The 17383-nt window shown below is 52.7% G+C and overlaps 1 protein-coding gene across 5 annotated transcripts; it reads left to right on the top strand.

Annotated features, from left to right (window-relative positions):
• Positions 1 to 1209: 1209 nt before the first annotated feature.
• GDPD2 (glycerophosphodiester phosphodiesterase domain containing 2) lies at positions 1210 to 11164 on the top strand. 5 transcript variants are annotated; one of them, XM_066357235.1, is made up of 16 exons: positions 2653 to 2882; positions 3076 to 3189; positions 3787 to 3890; positions 4137 to 4230; positions 4383 to 4442; positions 4691 to 4789; positions 4976 to 5069; positions 5185 to 5330; positions 5445 to 5527; positions 5622 to 5772; positions 7148 to 7369; positions 7562 to 7710; positions 9760 to 9907; positions 10051 to 10133; positions 10375 to 10403; positions 10489 to 11164. In XM_066357235.1, the coding sequence occupies exons 1-16, from the start codon at positions 2799 to 2801 to the stop codon at positions 10539 to 10541; spliced, it is 1713 nt and encodes a 570-aa protein (XP_066213332.1). In that variant the 5' UTR covers positions 2653 to 2798; the 3' UTR covers positions 10542 to 11164. The 5 variants fall into 5 exon arrangements, with proteins under 5 accessions (XP_066213333.1, XP_066213331.1, XP_066213332.1 ...); XM_066357236.1 differs by lacking the exons at positions 2653 to 2882; positions 10375 to 10403 and adding an exon at positions 1210 to 1566 and having other exon boundaries at positions 10445 to 11164; XM_066357234.1 differs by lacking the exon at positions 10375 to 10403 and having other exon boundaries at positions 2652 to 2882; positions 10445 to 11164.
• Positions 11165 to 17383: the final 6219 nt, after the last annotated feature.

The following is a 17383-nucleotide window of genomic DNA, read 5'->3' as shown; positions in this document are numbered from 1 at the left end:
AGAATCCTCAGGACACACCTACTGCACCCCCATTGTTGTCTTGTCCCACATACCTCTCTATTTCTCTAGTCACTGTAAGTGTTAATTATTAACTATCCTGTTTTCACCACTGTAAAAGAAGGATGTCTGTTTTCCTTTTGATCCAGTCTGAGGTTTCCCCACTTTCCACTGTCCTGACCTCTTAACCTGCCTCAGGTGGGTTTCGTGGAGCCCCCTTACATCTCCTCCTTTGACTCTAGTGTGCAGAACAGTCTGCACAGCTGCCACTCTCCGGAGCATTTTCTCAGTCCTGTAGGAGTTTGCTTCCCAGCAATTGTCATCAGTTTGGCTCAAATAAACTCATAAGCCTGACCAGGCGGTGGCGTAATGGATAGAGCGTCCAACTGGGATGCAGAGAATCCAGGTTCGAGACCCCGAGGTCGCCAGCTTGAGCGCGGACTCATCTGGTTTGAGCAAAGCTCACCAGCTTGGACCCAAGGTCTCTGGCTCGAGCAAGGGGTTATTCGGTCTGCTGAAGGCCCACAGTCAAGGCACATATGAGAAAGCAATCAATGAACAAATAAGGAGTCGCAACGAAAAACTGATGATTGATGCTTCTCATCTCTCTCTGTTCCTGTCTGTCTGTCCCTATCTATCCCTCTCTCTGTCTCTAAAAAAATAATAATAATAATAATAAAATAAAAAACTCATAAAAATTCTTACAGTTTGGAGCGTTTCTTACGTAGACAATGTGTTGATCTTTCCAAAGACTGTGACCCTCACACCCCACATTCCCCAAATGATTCTTGCAAGGAAACTGGATGCCTTAGAGATGAGGCGGCTGGAATGACGCAAGTCCCAGCCATCCTGAATGAGCATATCCTGTCGGGGTGATGGAGGGGAAGGCCCATGGGGACCCCTGGCTAAGAAACAAGGCAACCTACTGCCCAGAATGCAGGAACTAGCTTGCAATTCTCTCTCTCTCTCTCTCTCTCTCTCTCTCTCTCTCTCTTTGCAGAAGTGGAAGTAGCCTCCCAGGAGGAAAGGGCGGCTGATGAACCAAGCCTGCCCTCCCATGAAGCTGGAGACTGAATGCTGGACTCCCTCACACACCACTCCCCCGGGGGCTGGCTGGGGCCCTTCTCCTGTGCCAAGTTGCCAAGTTGCGTGGTCACCTCCCCCCAGCTTCCCTCCTGCCTGCCAGTGCCCTCAGCCCGCGCCTTCCTGAGCCAGGACAAAGCCCCAGCAGTGACTGAGGGGAGCAGGAGGCGGGACAGAGGGACAGGGAAGGCTGCACAAAGGAATTCCTCGCCCCAAAGCCCCCTGATCGGCAGCAGCAACTAAAGAAGCAGATCTGCTACCCTCCCCTCCCTCCCTCCCATCTTCCCAGCCGGACTGGGCACAGGCCCGAGAGCAGCTGCAGGCCTTCAGAGAGGACCCACACAGCCTCCTATAGGTGGCAACCATGCCACCTGTTTGACCGGTGAGCTGAGCCGTAGAGTGGAAGAGGGAGGAGGCACACAACTTGGAGAGCGCTGGGAAGCGGTGCCGAGCGGTGCGGTGTGGAGCAGAGTGGCCGCTGAAAAGGTGTGAGGGCCGGGCAGGCTGGTGCCGCAGGTGGGGGGCGGGCGGGGCGGCTGCCACGGGCAGGGATTGGGCAGCGCCCTGCTCTGCCCCCTGACCGTTTCCAGACAGCTCTTGGACGGAGGTGGGACTCAGGCAGGCGGTGCCTGAGGCCCAGGGGCAGAACCTGGGGGGAGGCAGGAGGTGCAGACGGAGCCTGGGGCAGGCTGCCACAACCTAGTCCCGGTCTGGGCACAGGCAGGGCCTCCTTTGGGATGGCTCTTGCCTGGGAAGGGGACAGAAAGCAGAGAAGTTCCTGTGCCCCAGCCCCAGCCCCCACCCCTCTGCACCCACCCTAACCTCCTTTCCCAAGGCACGCTTAGGGTAAGGAGGGCAGTCTCAGGGACAGCCACCCGTCCTTTCAGGAGCCTGGCACTGTGAACCCAGCCAAGACTCCACAGCCTCAGCAGAGCCCACATGACGGGAGGCTGTGTCCCAGAGAGCACACACTTTGGGTGTGTTCAGGAGCTCCTTTACCCGCCCAAGATCATCAGCGAACCCATCTGTGCTGCAGCCACTAGTACACACGCCTGTACAAGTGCTGACACAAATCGCACCCTCTTCTGGACGCTCAGTATCACACCCAGCCTAGCTTGGGGGTCAGTCTCAGGCGGACCTGAAAGCAGAAGGCCAGGGATCACCTGTCCCAAGACAACCACACCCCCACATACCTTTGCCCTGTATTTGTTGCACTTTCACCCAAGGCACCTGAGAGGGTGGGGCCCCTGAGGGAGGAGGTGGAGACTGGGTTCCTGGCCAGGGTGTGGACTTGGCTGGGCAGGTAGGGATCAGACTGGGGCGAGAGGGCTTGGCTTTCCCAGAGGTGCGGAGACAGAAGAGCCCCTTCTGAAGGCTGCCTATCCCCCCCCTCCCGGCGTTTCTCCTATGGGCCATGTCCCTACCCCCTGGAAGGTGGAGACAGAGGATCCTTCAGTCAGGGCTTTGTGAAGTGTGCAATCTGTATCCATAGCAACTGGCCAACTAACTAGGCCTCCCCTTAGCCCCAGGTCAGAACTGGAACTCCTGCTTCAGGTTACTCCTAATTCCTGAGGTGGAAGGCTCCGTATGGCGGGGCTGCCAGAAGCTTAGCCAGATCCGCCTCAACTTGCTGAACTCAGTTCGCCACAGCTTGCGCAGTTTCTGTGGGTTCCCCCCCCCGCGGACAGCAGTGCCGCCCCAGAGCTGGATGCCGTTACATGGGGTGCTGTGAAGTAGGAGAGGTTGGGTGCTCGTCCTGCCGGCAGAGGCGGGACTGCCCAGGTGTCCCGCTGACTGCCCAGGTATCCAGACTAAAAGAAAGGAAAGAGCCTGGAGATTGGCCCCCTTTGCTCGCCTCCTCTGGCGTCTGGGACCTCCGTTGCTGGGCAGCAGCCCAGGCCTCTGCTTCTTTCCCAGGCTCCTCGGAGACACTGGGGGGAAGGCTGAGGTCTGCCTTCTACCAGAGGCCCTGACAGCGGCGTGTTCCTCCCCTAGGCCCTCACCATGGCCCAGTTCCAGGACTGCTGCTCCGTCTGGGCCCGCTGCCTTCTTTGCCTGTATAGCTGCCACTGGAGGCAGTGCCCCCAGAAGAGGAAGCAGACCAGCCAGGTGGAGTAGGGTGGGGGCTGGAAGTCTACAGCAGAGGCCGCCTGGAGGGGAGGGGGCCTGGAGGGGAGAGGGTCTGGAGGGGAGGGGCCTGGAGGGGAGGGGGCCTGGAGGGGAGGGGGCCTGGAGGGGAGGGGGCCTGGAGGGGAGAGGGTCTGAAGGGGAGGGGGCCTGGAGGGGAGGGGCCTGGAGGGGAGGGGGCCTGGAGGGGAGGGGCCTGGAGGGGAGGGGGCCTGGAGGGGAGAGGGTCTGGAGGGGAGGGGCCTGGAGGGGAGGGGCCTGGAGGGGAGGGGGCCTGGAGGGGAGGGGGCCTGGAGGGGAGAGGGTCTGGAGGGGAGGGGCCTGGAGGGGAGGGGGCCTGGAGGGGAGGGGCCTGGAGGGGAGGGGGCCTGGAGGGGAGGGGGCCTGGAGGGGAGGGGGCCTGGAGGGGAGGGGCCTGTACTCCCCAGGAAGAAAGGCGCTCTCAAATCCGGGAAGAGCTTCCTGCAAATCAGAGCAGCCCAGTGCCTGGCAGGAAGTCTCCTTGAGCTGCTGCTCTCCACTGGGGATTCTGAGCTGGAAGTGGGGATCGGTTGCGAGCTCCTCCCTGCCCCTTTCCAGTGCGAGTGTGTCTGGTTCAGCCTGCTTGTCTTCACCTTCCTCCTGTCCCTGGGCTGGCTGTACATCGGGCTCATCCTTCTCAATGACCTGCACAACTTCAACGAGTGTGTCATGGACCCTTCCGCTCAGCATACACGGCACCTGACTTCCCACTCTGGAACCCCTGGGTGCTCTCGTCCCTTAGAAGACCCCTCCGCGCAGCCTTCCCAAGTCCTTGGAGTCCCTGGCCCTTGAAGGGGTGCCCCTCACTGCCCTCTAGTCCTCCTTCAAGGTCCGCCCACCCTCAAGCCCCTTGGGCCACTGCTAACACCCTCTCCCGCACTCAGAGGCCTGCCTCTCCCCTCCCACAGATTCCTGTTCCACCACTGGGGACACTGGATGGACTGGTCCCTGGCATTTAAGCTTTTTGTCTCTCTCCTGGTCACATACGCATCCCTGCTATTGGTGGGTCAGGGGGAAGGGGGCACCGGCACTGGCCTAACCCCTCCTGGGCTCTTCCCTCCTACTGTGGGGAGAAGGGAGGGCAGTGTCACCCTGGAAGCCACCTCCGTGACCCACCTCTCTCTGCCTCATTACCGCCAACACCGTCTGTCCAGGTCCTGGCTGTGTTCCTGTGGTTCTGTGGCCAGCCTCTGCATCTGCACGGTGTGCACAAGGTAGAGTGGGAATGGCAGTGAGTGGGACACAGGGTCCCTGGGCCCCGCACTCGGCTGCCTTCTGGCTGAGGGCCTTGTTTTCCTACCGGGTTCAAGCCTAGGACCTGAAGCCCAGGAAGTATTTGCTAAATGGAAGAAGGTGGAGGAATCAGGGGAGGAGAAGGGCCCTGTTTTCACGGAGTGCTGTGCAGCCCAGGTGACCATGGCCCCAGGTTGACATAGAGGCCCCATTCATCTGGGTCCCCCAGGTGCTGCTGCTCCTCATTATGCTCCTCGTGCCCTCCGGCCTGGTTGTGCTGGACATCCAATGGAAGCAGGAGTGGCTAAGCTTAGGCCTGTCACTGCAGGTGAGTGCCTGATCTCCAGTGCCTGGCACGGAGCCTTGGCCTACGGCCAACCCCAGGACCTATCTTGCTCGCTGGTCCCCCGAGACTGCAAGAGGCTCTGAGCTCCAGAAGCCAGGTCCTCGGAGGAGAAAGGGAGGGCCCTGGAGAGGAGAGCCATCTCCTTCCCCCTCCAACTCTCACCCACAGGCCACAGCCCCATTCCTTCACATTGGAGCCGTTGCTTGTGTCACTGTCCTCGCGTGGCCTGTGGCTGATACCTTCTACCGTGTTCACCGAAGAGGTGCCGACCCCGCGCGCGCAGGGCCTCGCTGCCCAACTCCCTGCACCAGCGCTCTGCTTTCTACCCCGGGGCCCACGCCCGGCCTTCCTCCAGCGCCTCCCCTCACTCCTCGCAGGTCACCGGATTCTGCTATTGTGCCTGTTTTTTGGAATCGTCCTGGCCATCTACCTGGTCCCCCTATGTATCTCCTCCCCCTGTATCATGGAAGCCAGAGACTTACCGCCCAAGCCCAGGCTGGTGGGCCATCGAGGGGCCCCGATGGTGAGTGTCGGGCAGAATGCTGGCCAGTGGGAGGGGCTGCATCAGCCAGGCCTGGGCCTTCCCTTCCCAGGCTCCCACCTGCCCTGCCACTCTCTCCCCCGTTGCCTGCCCCAGCTGGCCCCTGAGAACACCCTGATGTCCCTGCGGAAGACGGCTGAATGTGGAGCTGCCGTGTTTGAGACCGATGTGATGGTCAGGTGAGGGTGGCTCGGGACCAGCAGGCGGCAGGGCAGGGGCCACCAGAAGTGAGAGCAGCCCCACAGCTGGCCTGCTGGCACCTTCTGCCCTCAGCTCTGATGGTGTCCCCTTCCTCATGCATGATGAGCACCTGAGCCGAACCACGAATGTGGCAGCCGTGTTCCCAACACGCGTCACTGCCCACAGCAGTGACTTCTCCTGGGCGGAACTGAAGAGACTCAATGCTGGGGCCTGGTTCCTGGAGGTGAGGACAGCGACAGGAGACAGCCATGTGCAGGGGCACTCGGGACAGAGTTCACTCAGTGATAAGCACTTGCTGAGCCCTGCGCTGGGCAAGAGACACACAGGCTCTGTCCGCAGTCCCTCCCACCTAGTGGAAAAGGAAGCTGACTGACAGGACCTGACTGAGCAAGTGAGCAGAGAGGTCTCCGTGTGGCGGGGGGTGGGGGTAGGGGGGCAGAGTGCTCCTTTCCATCTAATCTTTCATCATGCAAAGAGGACATTTTCACCTGCTTCCCAGACAAGTCCCTGTTGCATGAAGTTCTTCTAACACTACCTGGTACATAGTAAATACTTAGTAACTGTTAGGTAGCTTGCTTTTCTAGGCCAGTGATTAGGATGTAAGGTCATGTGGTGATTACAAGAGGAGGAGAAGAGAGCGGCTGAGGTTTGGAATAGCCTCAAGGAGGAATGGGAGAGGGAACAAATCAGGGACAAGTGAAAGGATGGCTAAGTGGCACTGGAGCGAAAACAGGACTGCAGTGTTAATAGTCCACATGGTGTGCTCTGCCCCCCTAGGGGACAGGAGGCAGGCAGTGGTAAAGCTGACTCAGAGTTTAGGGTCTGCTGAACAGGTTGGTCTGGAACGTTGTCAAGGATGCCGTGGAAGAGTAGTTCAAGCCGTGGAGGGACCGTGAGTAGGGGATGTAGATGCAGGGAGAGCACTGCTGACGGCTTGGGAGAAAACCAAGGGGTTAAGATCCCAGAGGTCTTCATGAGAAGTGTAGTGAGAGACAGGAAGTTGGGAAACTGGGGAGGTAGGAGGTTGGGGTCACAGATCAAGGTGTTCAAGGGTATGGAAATGGCCATGGTTGGAGGATGGAAAGCCCCTGGCTCAGAGGTGGGCAGAAGCTGGACACCGAGTGGGGGAATAAATAAACTGATGATGGCCCTGGCCGGTTGGCTCAGCAGTAGAGCGTCGGTCTGGCGTGCGGGGGACCCGGGTTCGGTTCCCGGCCAGGGCACATAGGAGAAGCTCCCATTTGCTTCTCCACCCCCCCTCCTTCCTCTCTGTCTCTCTCTTCCCCTCCCACAGCCAAGGCTCCATTGGAGCAAAGATGGCCCGGGCGCTGGGGATGGCTCCTTGGCCTCTGCCCCAGGCGCTAGAGTGGCTCTGGTCGTGGCAGAGCGATGCCCCGGAGGGGCAGAGCATCGCCCCCTGGTGGGCAGAGCGTCGCCCCTGGTGGATCCCGGTCGGGCGCATGCGGGAGTCTGTCTGACTGTCTCTCCCTGTTTCCAGCTTCAGAAAAATACAAAAAAATAAATAAATAAGCTGATGATGATAGGGCAATGGCCCAGAAGCTTCTTCTGGTCTTGAAAACCTTTTCCTCTTCTTATAGAGGCCACCCTTTCGGGAGGCCAAGCAGCTGTCGGGCCCTGATCGGACAGAGGCTGAGAATCAGACAGTACCCACATTGGAAGAGCTCCTGAAGGAAGCCGCAGCCCTCAACCTTTCCATTATGTTTGATTTGCGCCGCCCCCCACAAAACCACACATACCATGATACTTTTGTGAACCAGACATTGGAGACTGTGCTGAATGCAAGGGTGCCTCCAGCCATGGTGATGTTGCCAGTGCCCCTCACCACCCCTTCTGCCTTCCCTAGACCATGGTGACAATCTGGAGCTGCCCCTGCCCCAGGGTCCCACCCAAGCTCATGTACCCCATTATGTGATCAAAGCTTTCTGCTCTGCCCCTGCCCCTGGGATCCCCAGGCCATCCCTAGCTTCATGGCCATCCTCCCTGAATCACAGGTCCTTTGGCTCCCAGATGAAGATCGGGCTAACGTCCAACAACGGGCACCGAGCATGCGCCAGATATATGGACATCAGGGAGTCAACAGAACTGAGCGGCCGCTGTTTCTGAACCTCCCCTATCAGGACCTGCCACAGTTGGACATAAGGTGAGTGCCAAAGGAAAGGAGCCGAGGGCATCACATGAGGCTTCATAGTGGGGAAGAGTCAGTGCCGGGAGTGTGAAGGCCATTCATGTACTCATTCATTCACACAGCAAATATTGATCAGACACTTGCTAACTGTTGGGCGCTAGTTGTTATAGGCTTTGGGCATACAAATAAAAGAGAATAAACCACTGAACAAAATATATGCATATTGGACACCAGTAAGTGATATAAAGATGATTAAATGGGGAGATGCGATAGAGCTATTGGGGTTGGGACTGAGGGGCTTGGGGGTGCATCAGGAAAAGGTGGTGTCTGGGCTGAGAGTGAATGGGTCACAAGAGCGAACACTGAGAGGAGCTGTGGAAGAGCAGGGATGGCAGCCTAGTGAGCGAGGGGCGGGCGAGGCTGGGGAGGGCAGCAGGAGCCAGGTGGGGGAGGGCCTTGTAGGCCACAAGAAGGATTTGAGCTTTCATTCTACACCAAAGGGCTAAGTGCGAGACAGGATGGACACAGGGAAAAGAAAGCAGAGAACTGCAAAGGGAAGCTGGGCCCCGAAGGCTGACCCAACCAGTAAACATGATGAACTTCCAAACATTCAGATAGAAAAACTGTGCACTGAATGACAGCCCAGTTATCATAAGTATTTTAAGGATATTTCCCCAAGTTGTCACCACGGAGGGAGGCCCAACATTGAGTTTGGCCCTCACCTTAGTCTTGTCTTGGTCAGTGTCGACTGCTGATCATGTTTCAGAAGATGTGAACTGTTAATGAATATATAGATGATGAAATGAAGTCCCTGAGGAGCCTAAGTACTCTGAGAGGACGGACCCAATGCACCAAGATGAAATGCAACAGGGATAGACAGAGAGACCTGTGTTTGGGGCCTAAAGCAGCTCAGTGGCACCAAGACAAGATAGGAACATTAGCAGGAACATGCAGAGAAGACTGGGGCTTTGACTGAACAGTGAGCATAGAGTCCTTGGTGGCACATCGCATTGCCGAAACAGACCTGACCTGGTGCTGCCTTCTTCCAGGCACTGTGCCCATAAGGCTGGAAGAGTTTTGCTCCCCTCAAAGCTTGTGAAAGTCACCTGGAGATCACATGCAGGTGCAGACCCCATACTTCGAAAGGAACATTGATGAATTGGAGTGAGATCAGATTAAAAGGGTTTCTATGGTGAAGGAAATGATAAGCCAGGTTACAAGCCCCAGCCACTGTTGGGCCTACAAAAGAGAAGACTCAAGGGGATGTGGTCAGCCTGACCAGGTTGTGGCGCAGTGCATAGAGCATCAACCTGGGACACTTGAGGACCCAGGTTCGAAACCTCGAAGTCACCAGCGTGAGCACAGGCTCATCTGGCTCGTGGGCTTGAGCGTGGGATCATAGACATGACCCCATGGTTGCTGGCTTGAGCCCAAAGGTCATTGGCTTGAAGCCCAAGGTTACTGGCTTGAGGTCAAGGTTGCTGGCTTGAAACCCAAGGTCACTGGCTCGGCTGATGTACCCTGGTCAAGGCACATATGAGAAAGCAATCAATGAACAACTAAGGTGCCACAACAGGTTGATGCTTCTCTTCTCTCTCCCTTCCTGTCTCTATCTCGGGCACACGCACTACAAGAAAGGGAGGGTGATGTGGTCACTGTTCCTCAGATGTCTCAAGGGTTGTCATGAAGAGACATATTTCTGTGGCCCCAGACAGCAAAGATAGGAACCCATCAAAAGACAGAGTCCAGCTATGCAAAGAAAATCACTTCTGGTCAGGGACTGCCAAGCTAAGGTGGGACTGATAGCTCCTTGGCAGGGACACTGTAGATTGAAGCGGGATGGAGACAGCCTCCCATGCCTGTGCCCCACAATTCTGGATGTTCCCTGTTTATTTTTTAAGTTTTATGTATTGATTTTAGAGAAAGAGACAGAAACATCAATTAGTTCCTGTATGTGTCCTGCCCAGGAGTTGAGCCGGCAATCTGTGTGCTTTGGGACAATGCACTAACCAACCGAGCTATCTGGCCAGGGCTGGATGTTCTGTTTCTTATTCACCTCCACAGGGCACTGCATGAGGACGATGTCTTGGTGAACCTATTTGTAGTGAACAAGCCCTGGCTCTTCTCCCTACTTTGGTGCACAGGGGTGGACTCAGTCACCACCAACGACTGCCAGCTGCTGCAGCAGATGCCTTATCCCGTCTGGCTTATTGTAAGGGCTCTGAGACTGTCCCCCTTCTCCTCTGTCCCCCTCCTCACTTCTCCTTAACCCTGTCCCTCTCTTCCTTCCTCCCCCCCCCATGTACTACCTCTGGGGTGCTGGCCACTGACAGGGGCCTTTTCTCCTTCCCACAGCCCCCTCAGACATACCTAATGATGTGGCTCCTCACCAACTGTGTCTCCACCCTGCTCATTTTGTGGCCCTTCCTCCTCCGTGGGTGAGTGCTCTGTGCCTCAGCTCTCTGGATCTTGATTCTCCCCAGAGTCCTGGTTATGGGATAGATTCAGACTTCTATGTGCTTCCTGGGGGGTGGGGTGGGGTCTGTTAGGTACCTTTGAGACCCTTCCTTAGACACCAAGTTGGCTTGAACCTGGGAAAAGCAATTTGGGGAAATCCAGGGTCAAAAGCTTGTGCTAGAAGCTGGCAGAACTCATAATGGGAAGCTTTTCTCCCCGTAGGAGATGCACTGAGAAGACAGAGATGACTGGTAAGAACTTCCTCCCCTTCCCTCATTTTTCTTGTCCATAGTTTTCCCCTTACTCATCCCCACCACGCCTCCCGCACCTCTCCAGGCTTGGAAACAGCTGTGCTGCTGACCAGGATCAACAATTTCACGATGGAGTGAATGCCCTTGCCTAGGTTCCCGCCACTCCGAGTCTGAGGCCTGTCTACACCTGTCAACAACAAGGAAGGGAGAATGGCTCAGTGCAGTGTTGCTGGGGTAGGGGTGGGCTGAACTTGGCTGACAGGTTTTGAACTATGGGGGCCTTCTACCCAGGTGGTGGACATGCACCCAACTTCCATGGAATCATCTCTCCTTTGGTTTTTGACCTGAGGTGATGGTGGAAGAGAATGAGTCATGAGCCCTTTCTCTGAAAAGAAAATGTTTTAGAACAGATTGCTTAGATAGTGTTTCAGACTTGTGTCTTTATGTTCTTGTGTAGAAAGCACAGAGTGTGTCAGGGATGTATCAGCTTGGGACAGTGACCTAAAGAGATGTCAAAACGACCTTCTTGGAGAATGTAAGATGATGGAGAAACCGACCCCACTCCATGCATTGTATCCCCTAATCTCTGTAATTTAGCTGCTTTCCTGCCTACAGGCTGGGGTCTAAAGAGGCCATTTAGCCCTGGAGTTTTGTGCCTACAGGTGGCTTTTAACTACACACAACCTTTTTCTTCAAGACACATACATTGGTTCGTGTTTCTTATCTCTTAATCTGCTTCAGAATAAATTTCACTTCCGTTTGGCCAGTCTCAACTTCTCAGCACTGGGGCTAGGTAGAGGATGCACCCTCCATCTAGCATTCTAGGGTTCTATGTGATGTGACCATGAAGGGTCGTCGTGGGGAGACACATGGCTAGAGGTGGGAGAGAGAGCACTCGAGGCAACGAAGGGCTGAAGAGGGAAGCTGGAAGTCAACGCCAAGGGAGGCGATTGGGTGGCCCGCGGAGCGCTAGGCAGAGTTGCTTTGTAGCTCCACCTGGTGGTCACCTGCCCCAAGAGGAGGCCCCTGTCGGTCAGCACCCTGACCTGTTGGCTGAATGCCACCTGTTTCCCCTGCCAGTTGGGGACCTGTGTCCTTGACTCCAGACCTTGAGGGTATGGTTTAATTTCCACAAGTTTTCGCTTCTCTTGGCCACAGGCAGGGTCTGGTTACCCGGCTGGCCTTTCCTTCGAGGAGCAAGTTCCCCATTGTGTTTGCTCCTCTTGAGTGCCTGGGTTACACAGTAGATGACAGGCGCGGAGCTGGCCTAGGATAAGGAGTCTGGTGATAAGGGTGCGGCTAGCAAAAAGGGGAACAGGAGGGGGCCGTGCGGCCGACTCTTCAGTCCCTCACCGCACCAACATTCGCCCCAGTTCATGTCTCCACCAAATCGAACAGAAGCTCTGGAGAGTTCAGGAGGTTTGGTTCTCCATTCCCCCACTCCCGCCAGACTGGGACCTGGGGCAGCACCGCCACCTCTGGACAAGCCCCAGCCCCGGGACCTACAATTCCCAGGATGCCCCTGCCACTTTTGATCTCACGATTGAGATGGACGGAGGCGAGTTGGAATTTGGGTTCCCGCCCCCCTCCTCCCGGACCCCGCCCCCTCTCGCCTCCCACCCCGCCCTGCGCATTCCGGCTGCCCTCAGCGCGGACACACCTGGCCCGCAGCTGGCGCAGTGGGCGGGGCCCGGCGGGCGGGCAGAGGCGCTCCGGGGGTCCACGCCGCCTGCTACCCAGAGAGTCTCCTGCACACACTACCTATCCCGCTCTCAGCTCTGGGGCGCCGGGCCTGCCCAGTGCTGCGGGCTCTCACCCCTCAGCACGTACCTCCTCTCCCCAACCCTACTCTTCTGTCCCCTCTAAGTCGCCCAGCCTCACAGCCCTGCAGCCTCTTCCTCCCCTCCCCTCCTCTTCCCTTCCGACCTCACCCTGACAACCTCCAGGGTCTCCAACCCCCGCCTCCGACCTCAGCATCCAGTCCCGGCCCCTACCCCCTTGCCCCTAGCCCCCAGCCTTGTGTTCTCAGTCCAGGCCTGCCACCGCGCATCCTTACTCTCTTCCCGGGGCTGGACCACACACTCAACTCCGGGAGGGCTTGGGCCGGAGTCTGTAACAAAAACTTGAGGGCAGAGGGCCAGGGGGATCTACTCATTGGGGTTCAGGAGCAGTGACTCACAGCTGCTGGCATATGGGGTTGGGACAGCCAGACTGGGCTAGGGGGTTATTCATAGAGCTGAGCTCTAGTCTCCACCCAGTTCGTTTTGGAAGCACACTGAGCAGGGAGCCTCCCCCTGTCATCATGCCCCAGGGAGGTGTTGTGCACTGGCGCAGTGGCTTGGCAAGTATCTCTCTGGCTGCCGGTGTCTTAGCATGCTGTCTCTACCTTGCGATTCTCGAGGGAAAGCCCACTATGGGGCTCCTGGGCACAGCTCTCCACTAAACTTGCAGTGGTTTGGGGCTCTACCACGACCATGGTACTGTTTTACTACCTGAGAAGGAAGAAATGAGGCCCAGGCGGAGGGGTTATTGTGGCCATGGCCTTGGCCCGGCTAGGCCTGCTCCTGGGCCAGAATACTAGGAGAAAAAGCTGTGAGTTTCTGGTCCTCAAAGGCCCTCATGAGGACGGGCTGTGCAGCATGGTTTAACAGAGAGGGAGGGCACAGAGCCAGAAATTTGCAAGCCCCAAACCAGACACAGCACTAGGAAGCTGCCTAATATTTTGTTTACCACCCTCCCATTCTTTTTATTCCCCTCTCCCTCTTATTGGACTCTGTCCAGTGGGATTCAGCCGGTTCACACCGGTTCGGCAGAACTGATACATAATTTTTTATTGAGTTCGGTGAACCGGTTGTTAAAATGGCACTTGTCATCAGGGTTCTCTCTAAGGTGGGCACCTAGACAGCTTCCCAAAATTGTGGAAATCACAAATTTACATTCCTTACTCTTTTCTGACGTTCATCTGTGCAACAACGTATTCTAAGCACCAGTATAGTAATGTTCATTCCATCCATAGGTGAAAAAAATTGCCAATGAGCACGCCAGTCAAAAAGCAATATGGGGCTGACCTGTGGTGGTGCAGTGGATAAAGCCTCGATCTGGAATGCTGAGGTGACCAGTTCAAAACCCTGGGCTTGCCTGGTCAAAGCACATATGGGGAGTTGATGCTTCCTGCTCCTCCCCCCGCCTCCTCTCTCTCTCTCTTGCCTCTACAAAAAACTGAATTAAAAAAAATCTTTAAAGAAAATTTTAAGAAGCAATATGGAGGCCCTGGCCCGTTGGCTCAGTGGTGGAGCGTCGGCCTGGCGTGAGGGGGACCCGGGTTCGATTCCCGGCCAGGGCACATAGGGGAGGCGCCCATTTGTTTCTCCACCCCCCCTCCTTCCTCTCTGTCTCTCTCTTCCCCTCCCGCGGCCGAGGCTCCATTGGGGCGGGGATGGCCCGGGCGCTGGGGATGGCTCCTTGGCCTCTACTCCAGGCGCTAGAGTGGCTCTGGTCGTGGCAGAGCGACGCACGGAGGGGCAGGGCGTCGCCCCCTGGTGGGCAGAGCGTCCCCCTGGTGGGCGTGCCGGGTGGATCCCGGTCGGGCGCATGTGGGAGTTTGTCTGACTGTCTCTCCCCGTTTCCAGCTTCAGAAAAAAAAAAAAAAAAAAAAAAGCAATATGGAAATATCTTTAACAATTTTATTGTTTTTTAGGTGTTATTTAATATTCTTTTGTTACTATTTTAAAACTTTTTTATTTAATTTATTGTATTTACATAGATTCTAGTATAGCCTCGAATGCACCCCCCCATCCCCCGTACTCCCCTCAACATCTCTCTTGCTCCCTTCCCAAATCTCCCTCCCCCCTTCCCTTCAGGTTTCTCCCATCCTATCATCCCCTTTCCCTCTGTCCTCTTTTCCTCTGGTCCATTTGATCCCTCCTCTATCTCAGTTCCATTCCTCGGTTCACATTGTTTCTTGGATTCCTCAAATGAGTGAGGTCATATGATATTTTTCTTTCTCTGCCTGGCTTATTTCACTTAACATAATAGTTTCCAGTCCATCTATATTGTTGTAAAAGGTAATATTTCCTCCTTTTCATGACCCCATAGTATTCCGTTGTATATATGTACCACTGCTTTTTAATCCACTCATCCACTAATGGACACTTGGGCTGTTTCCAGATATTCGATATTGTGAACAATGCTGCCATAAACATGGGGGTGCATTTCTTTTTTTGAGTCAGTGATATGGTGTTCTTGGGATATATTCCTATAAGTGGGATGGCTGGGTCAAAAGGCAGTTCTGTTTTTAATTTTTTTAAAATTTTTTTAATTTATTTATTCATTTTGGGGGGGGGGGAGAGAGAGAGAGAGAAAGAGAGAGAGAGAGAGAGAAGGGGGGAGGAGCAAGAAGCATCAACTCCCATATGTGCCTTGATCAGGCAAGCCAGGGTTTTGAACCGGCAACCTCAGTGTTTCCAGGTTGACGATTAATCCACTGTGCCACCACAGGTCAGGTATTTTGAATTTTTTGAGAAATTTTCATGCTGTTTCCTACAGTGGCTGCACCAGTCTGCATTCCCACCAGCAGCAGTGCAGGAAGGTTCCCTTTTCTCCACGTCCTCGCCAGCACCTATGTTGTGTTGTTTTGTTAATGAGCACCATTCTGACTGGTGTGAGGTGGTATCTCATTGTGGTTTCTATTTGCATTTCTCTAATGATTAGTGATGTTGAACAATTTCTCATCTGTCTATTGGCCATCTGTATGTCCTCTTTGGAGAAGTGTCTATACATACATTTCTTTTGCCCATTTCTGATTGGATTGTTTGTCTTTCTGGTGTTGAGTTTTACAACTTCTTTATAAATTTTGGTTATTAACCCCTTATCAGACATATTGTCAAATATGTTCTCCCATTATGTAGTTTGTCTTTTTATTCTGTTCATATTGTCCTTAGCTGTATAAAAGCTTTTTAGTTTGATATAGTCACATTTGTTTATCCTGTCTTATTTCACTTGCCTATGGAGATAAATCAGCAAATATATTGCTGCAAGAGATGTTGGTGAGCTTACTTCCTATGTTTTCTTCAAAGATGCTTATGGTTTCACGACTTACATTTAAGTCTTTTATCCATTTTGAGTTTATTTTTGTGAATGGTGTAAGTTGATGGGCTAGTTTCATTTTTTTGCAGGTAACTGTCCAATTTCCCCAACACTAGCTGTTAGAGACTGTCTTTACTCCATTGTATGCTCTTACCTCCTTTCTCAAATATCAATTGTCCATAAAAGTGTGAGTTTATTTCTGTGTTCTCTGTTCTGTTCCATTGAACTATATGCCTGTTTTTATGCCAGTACCAAGCTGTTTTGAGTACAATGGCCTTGTAGTAATAACTTGATATCAGGAAGTGTGATACCTCCCATTTTATTCTTCTTTTTCAAGATTGCTGAGGCTATTCATGTTCTTTTTTGGTTCCATATAAATTTTTGGAATATATGTTCTATATCTTTGAAGTATGTCATTTGTATTGCATTGAATTTATAAATTGCTTTGGGTAATATAGACATTTTAATGATGTTTATTCTTCCCATCCATGAACACGGTATATGCTTCCACTTGTTTATATCTTTCTTGATTTCTTTTATCAATGTTTTATAATTTTCCGGGTAAAGTCTTTAATCTCCTTGGTTAAATTTACTCCTAGGTACTTTATTTTTTTGTTGTTGCAATAGTGAAGGGGATTGTTTCCTTACTTTCTCTTTCTGACTGTTCATTGTTGGTATAAAAAAAAATGCCTTTGATTTCTGTGTATTAATTTTATATCCTGACACCTTGCTGAATTCATTTATCAGGTCCAGTAGTTTTTTTGACTGAGACTTTGGGTTTTCTACATACAGTATCATATCACCTGCAAATAATGATAGTTTTACTTCTTTTCCAATTTGGATGCTTTTTATTTCTTCTTCTTGTCTGATTGCTGTGGCTAAGACTTCCAGAACTATGTTGAATAAGAGTGGTGAAAGGGGGCGCCCCTACCTTGTTCCTGATCTTAAGGGGATTGCTTTTAATTTTTGCCCATTGAGTATGATCTGGGCTGTGGGTTTGTCATAGATGGCCTTTATCATGTTGAGGTATGTTCCCTATATTCCCACATTGCTGAGAGTTTTGGTAGTAAATGGGTGCTGGATTTTATCAAATGCTTTTTTCTGCATCTATTAAAATTATCATGTGGTTTTTCTCCTTCTTTTTGTTTATGTGATGAATCACATTGATTGACTTACGAATGTTGTACCATCCTTATGGCCCCAGAATAAATCCTACTTGATCATGATGTATGATTTTTTTTCATGTATTGCTGGATTCGGTTTGCTAATATTTTGTTGAGAATTTTAGCATCTAAAGTCATCAGGGATATTGGCCTATAATTTTCTTTCTTTGTGTTGTCTTTGCCTGGTTTTGGAATCAGAATTATGCTCGCCTCATAAAAGGAATTTGGAAGTGTTCCTTCCTCCTGAATTTTTTGAAATAGCTTGAGAAGGATAGGAGTTAGTTCTTTGAATATTTGGTAGAATTCACGTGTGAAGCCATTTGGCCCAGGGATTTTGTGTGTTGGGAGTTTTTTTGATAACTGTTTCGATCTCATTTCTTGTAATCAGTCTGTTTAGATTTTCTGATTCTTTCAGATTGATTTTTGAAAGATTATATGTTTCAAAGAATTTTTTCCATTTCACCTAAGTTGTTTAAATTTTTGGCATACAGTTCTTCATAGCATTTTCTTACAATATTTTGTATTTCTGTTGTGTCAGTTGTTATTTCTTCACTCTCATTTCTAATTTTATTTATTTGAGTCCTCTTTTTTTCTTGGTGAGTCTAGTTAAAGGTTCATTGATCTTGTTTACCCTTTCAAAGAACCAGGTCTTGGTTTCATTGATCCTCTTTATTGTTTCTTTAGCCTCTATGTCATTTATTTCCTCTCGATCATTATTATTTTCTTCCTTCT

Source organism: Saccopteryx leptura, chromosome X (genome assembly GCF_036850995.1).
Source record: "Saccopteryx leptura isolate mSacLep1 chromosome X, mSacLep1_pri_phased_curated, whole genome shotgun sequence".
NCBI classification, from domain to species: domain Eukaryota; kingdom Metazoa; phylum Chordata; class Mammalia; order Chiroptera; family Emballonuridae; genus Saccopteryx; species Saccopteryx leptura.
Note: the sequence above shows the minus strand (reverse complement) of the source record. Positions and strands in the feature narration are given on the sequence as shown.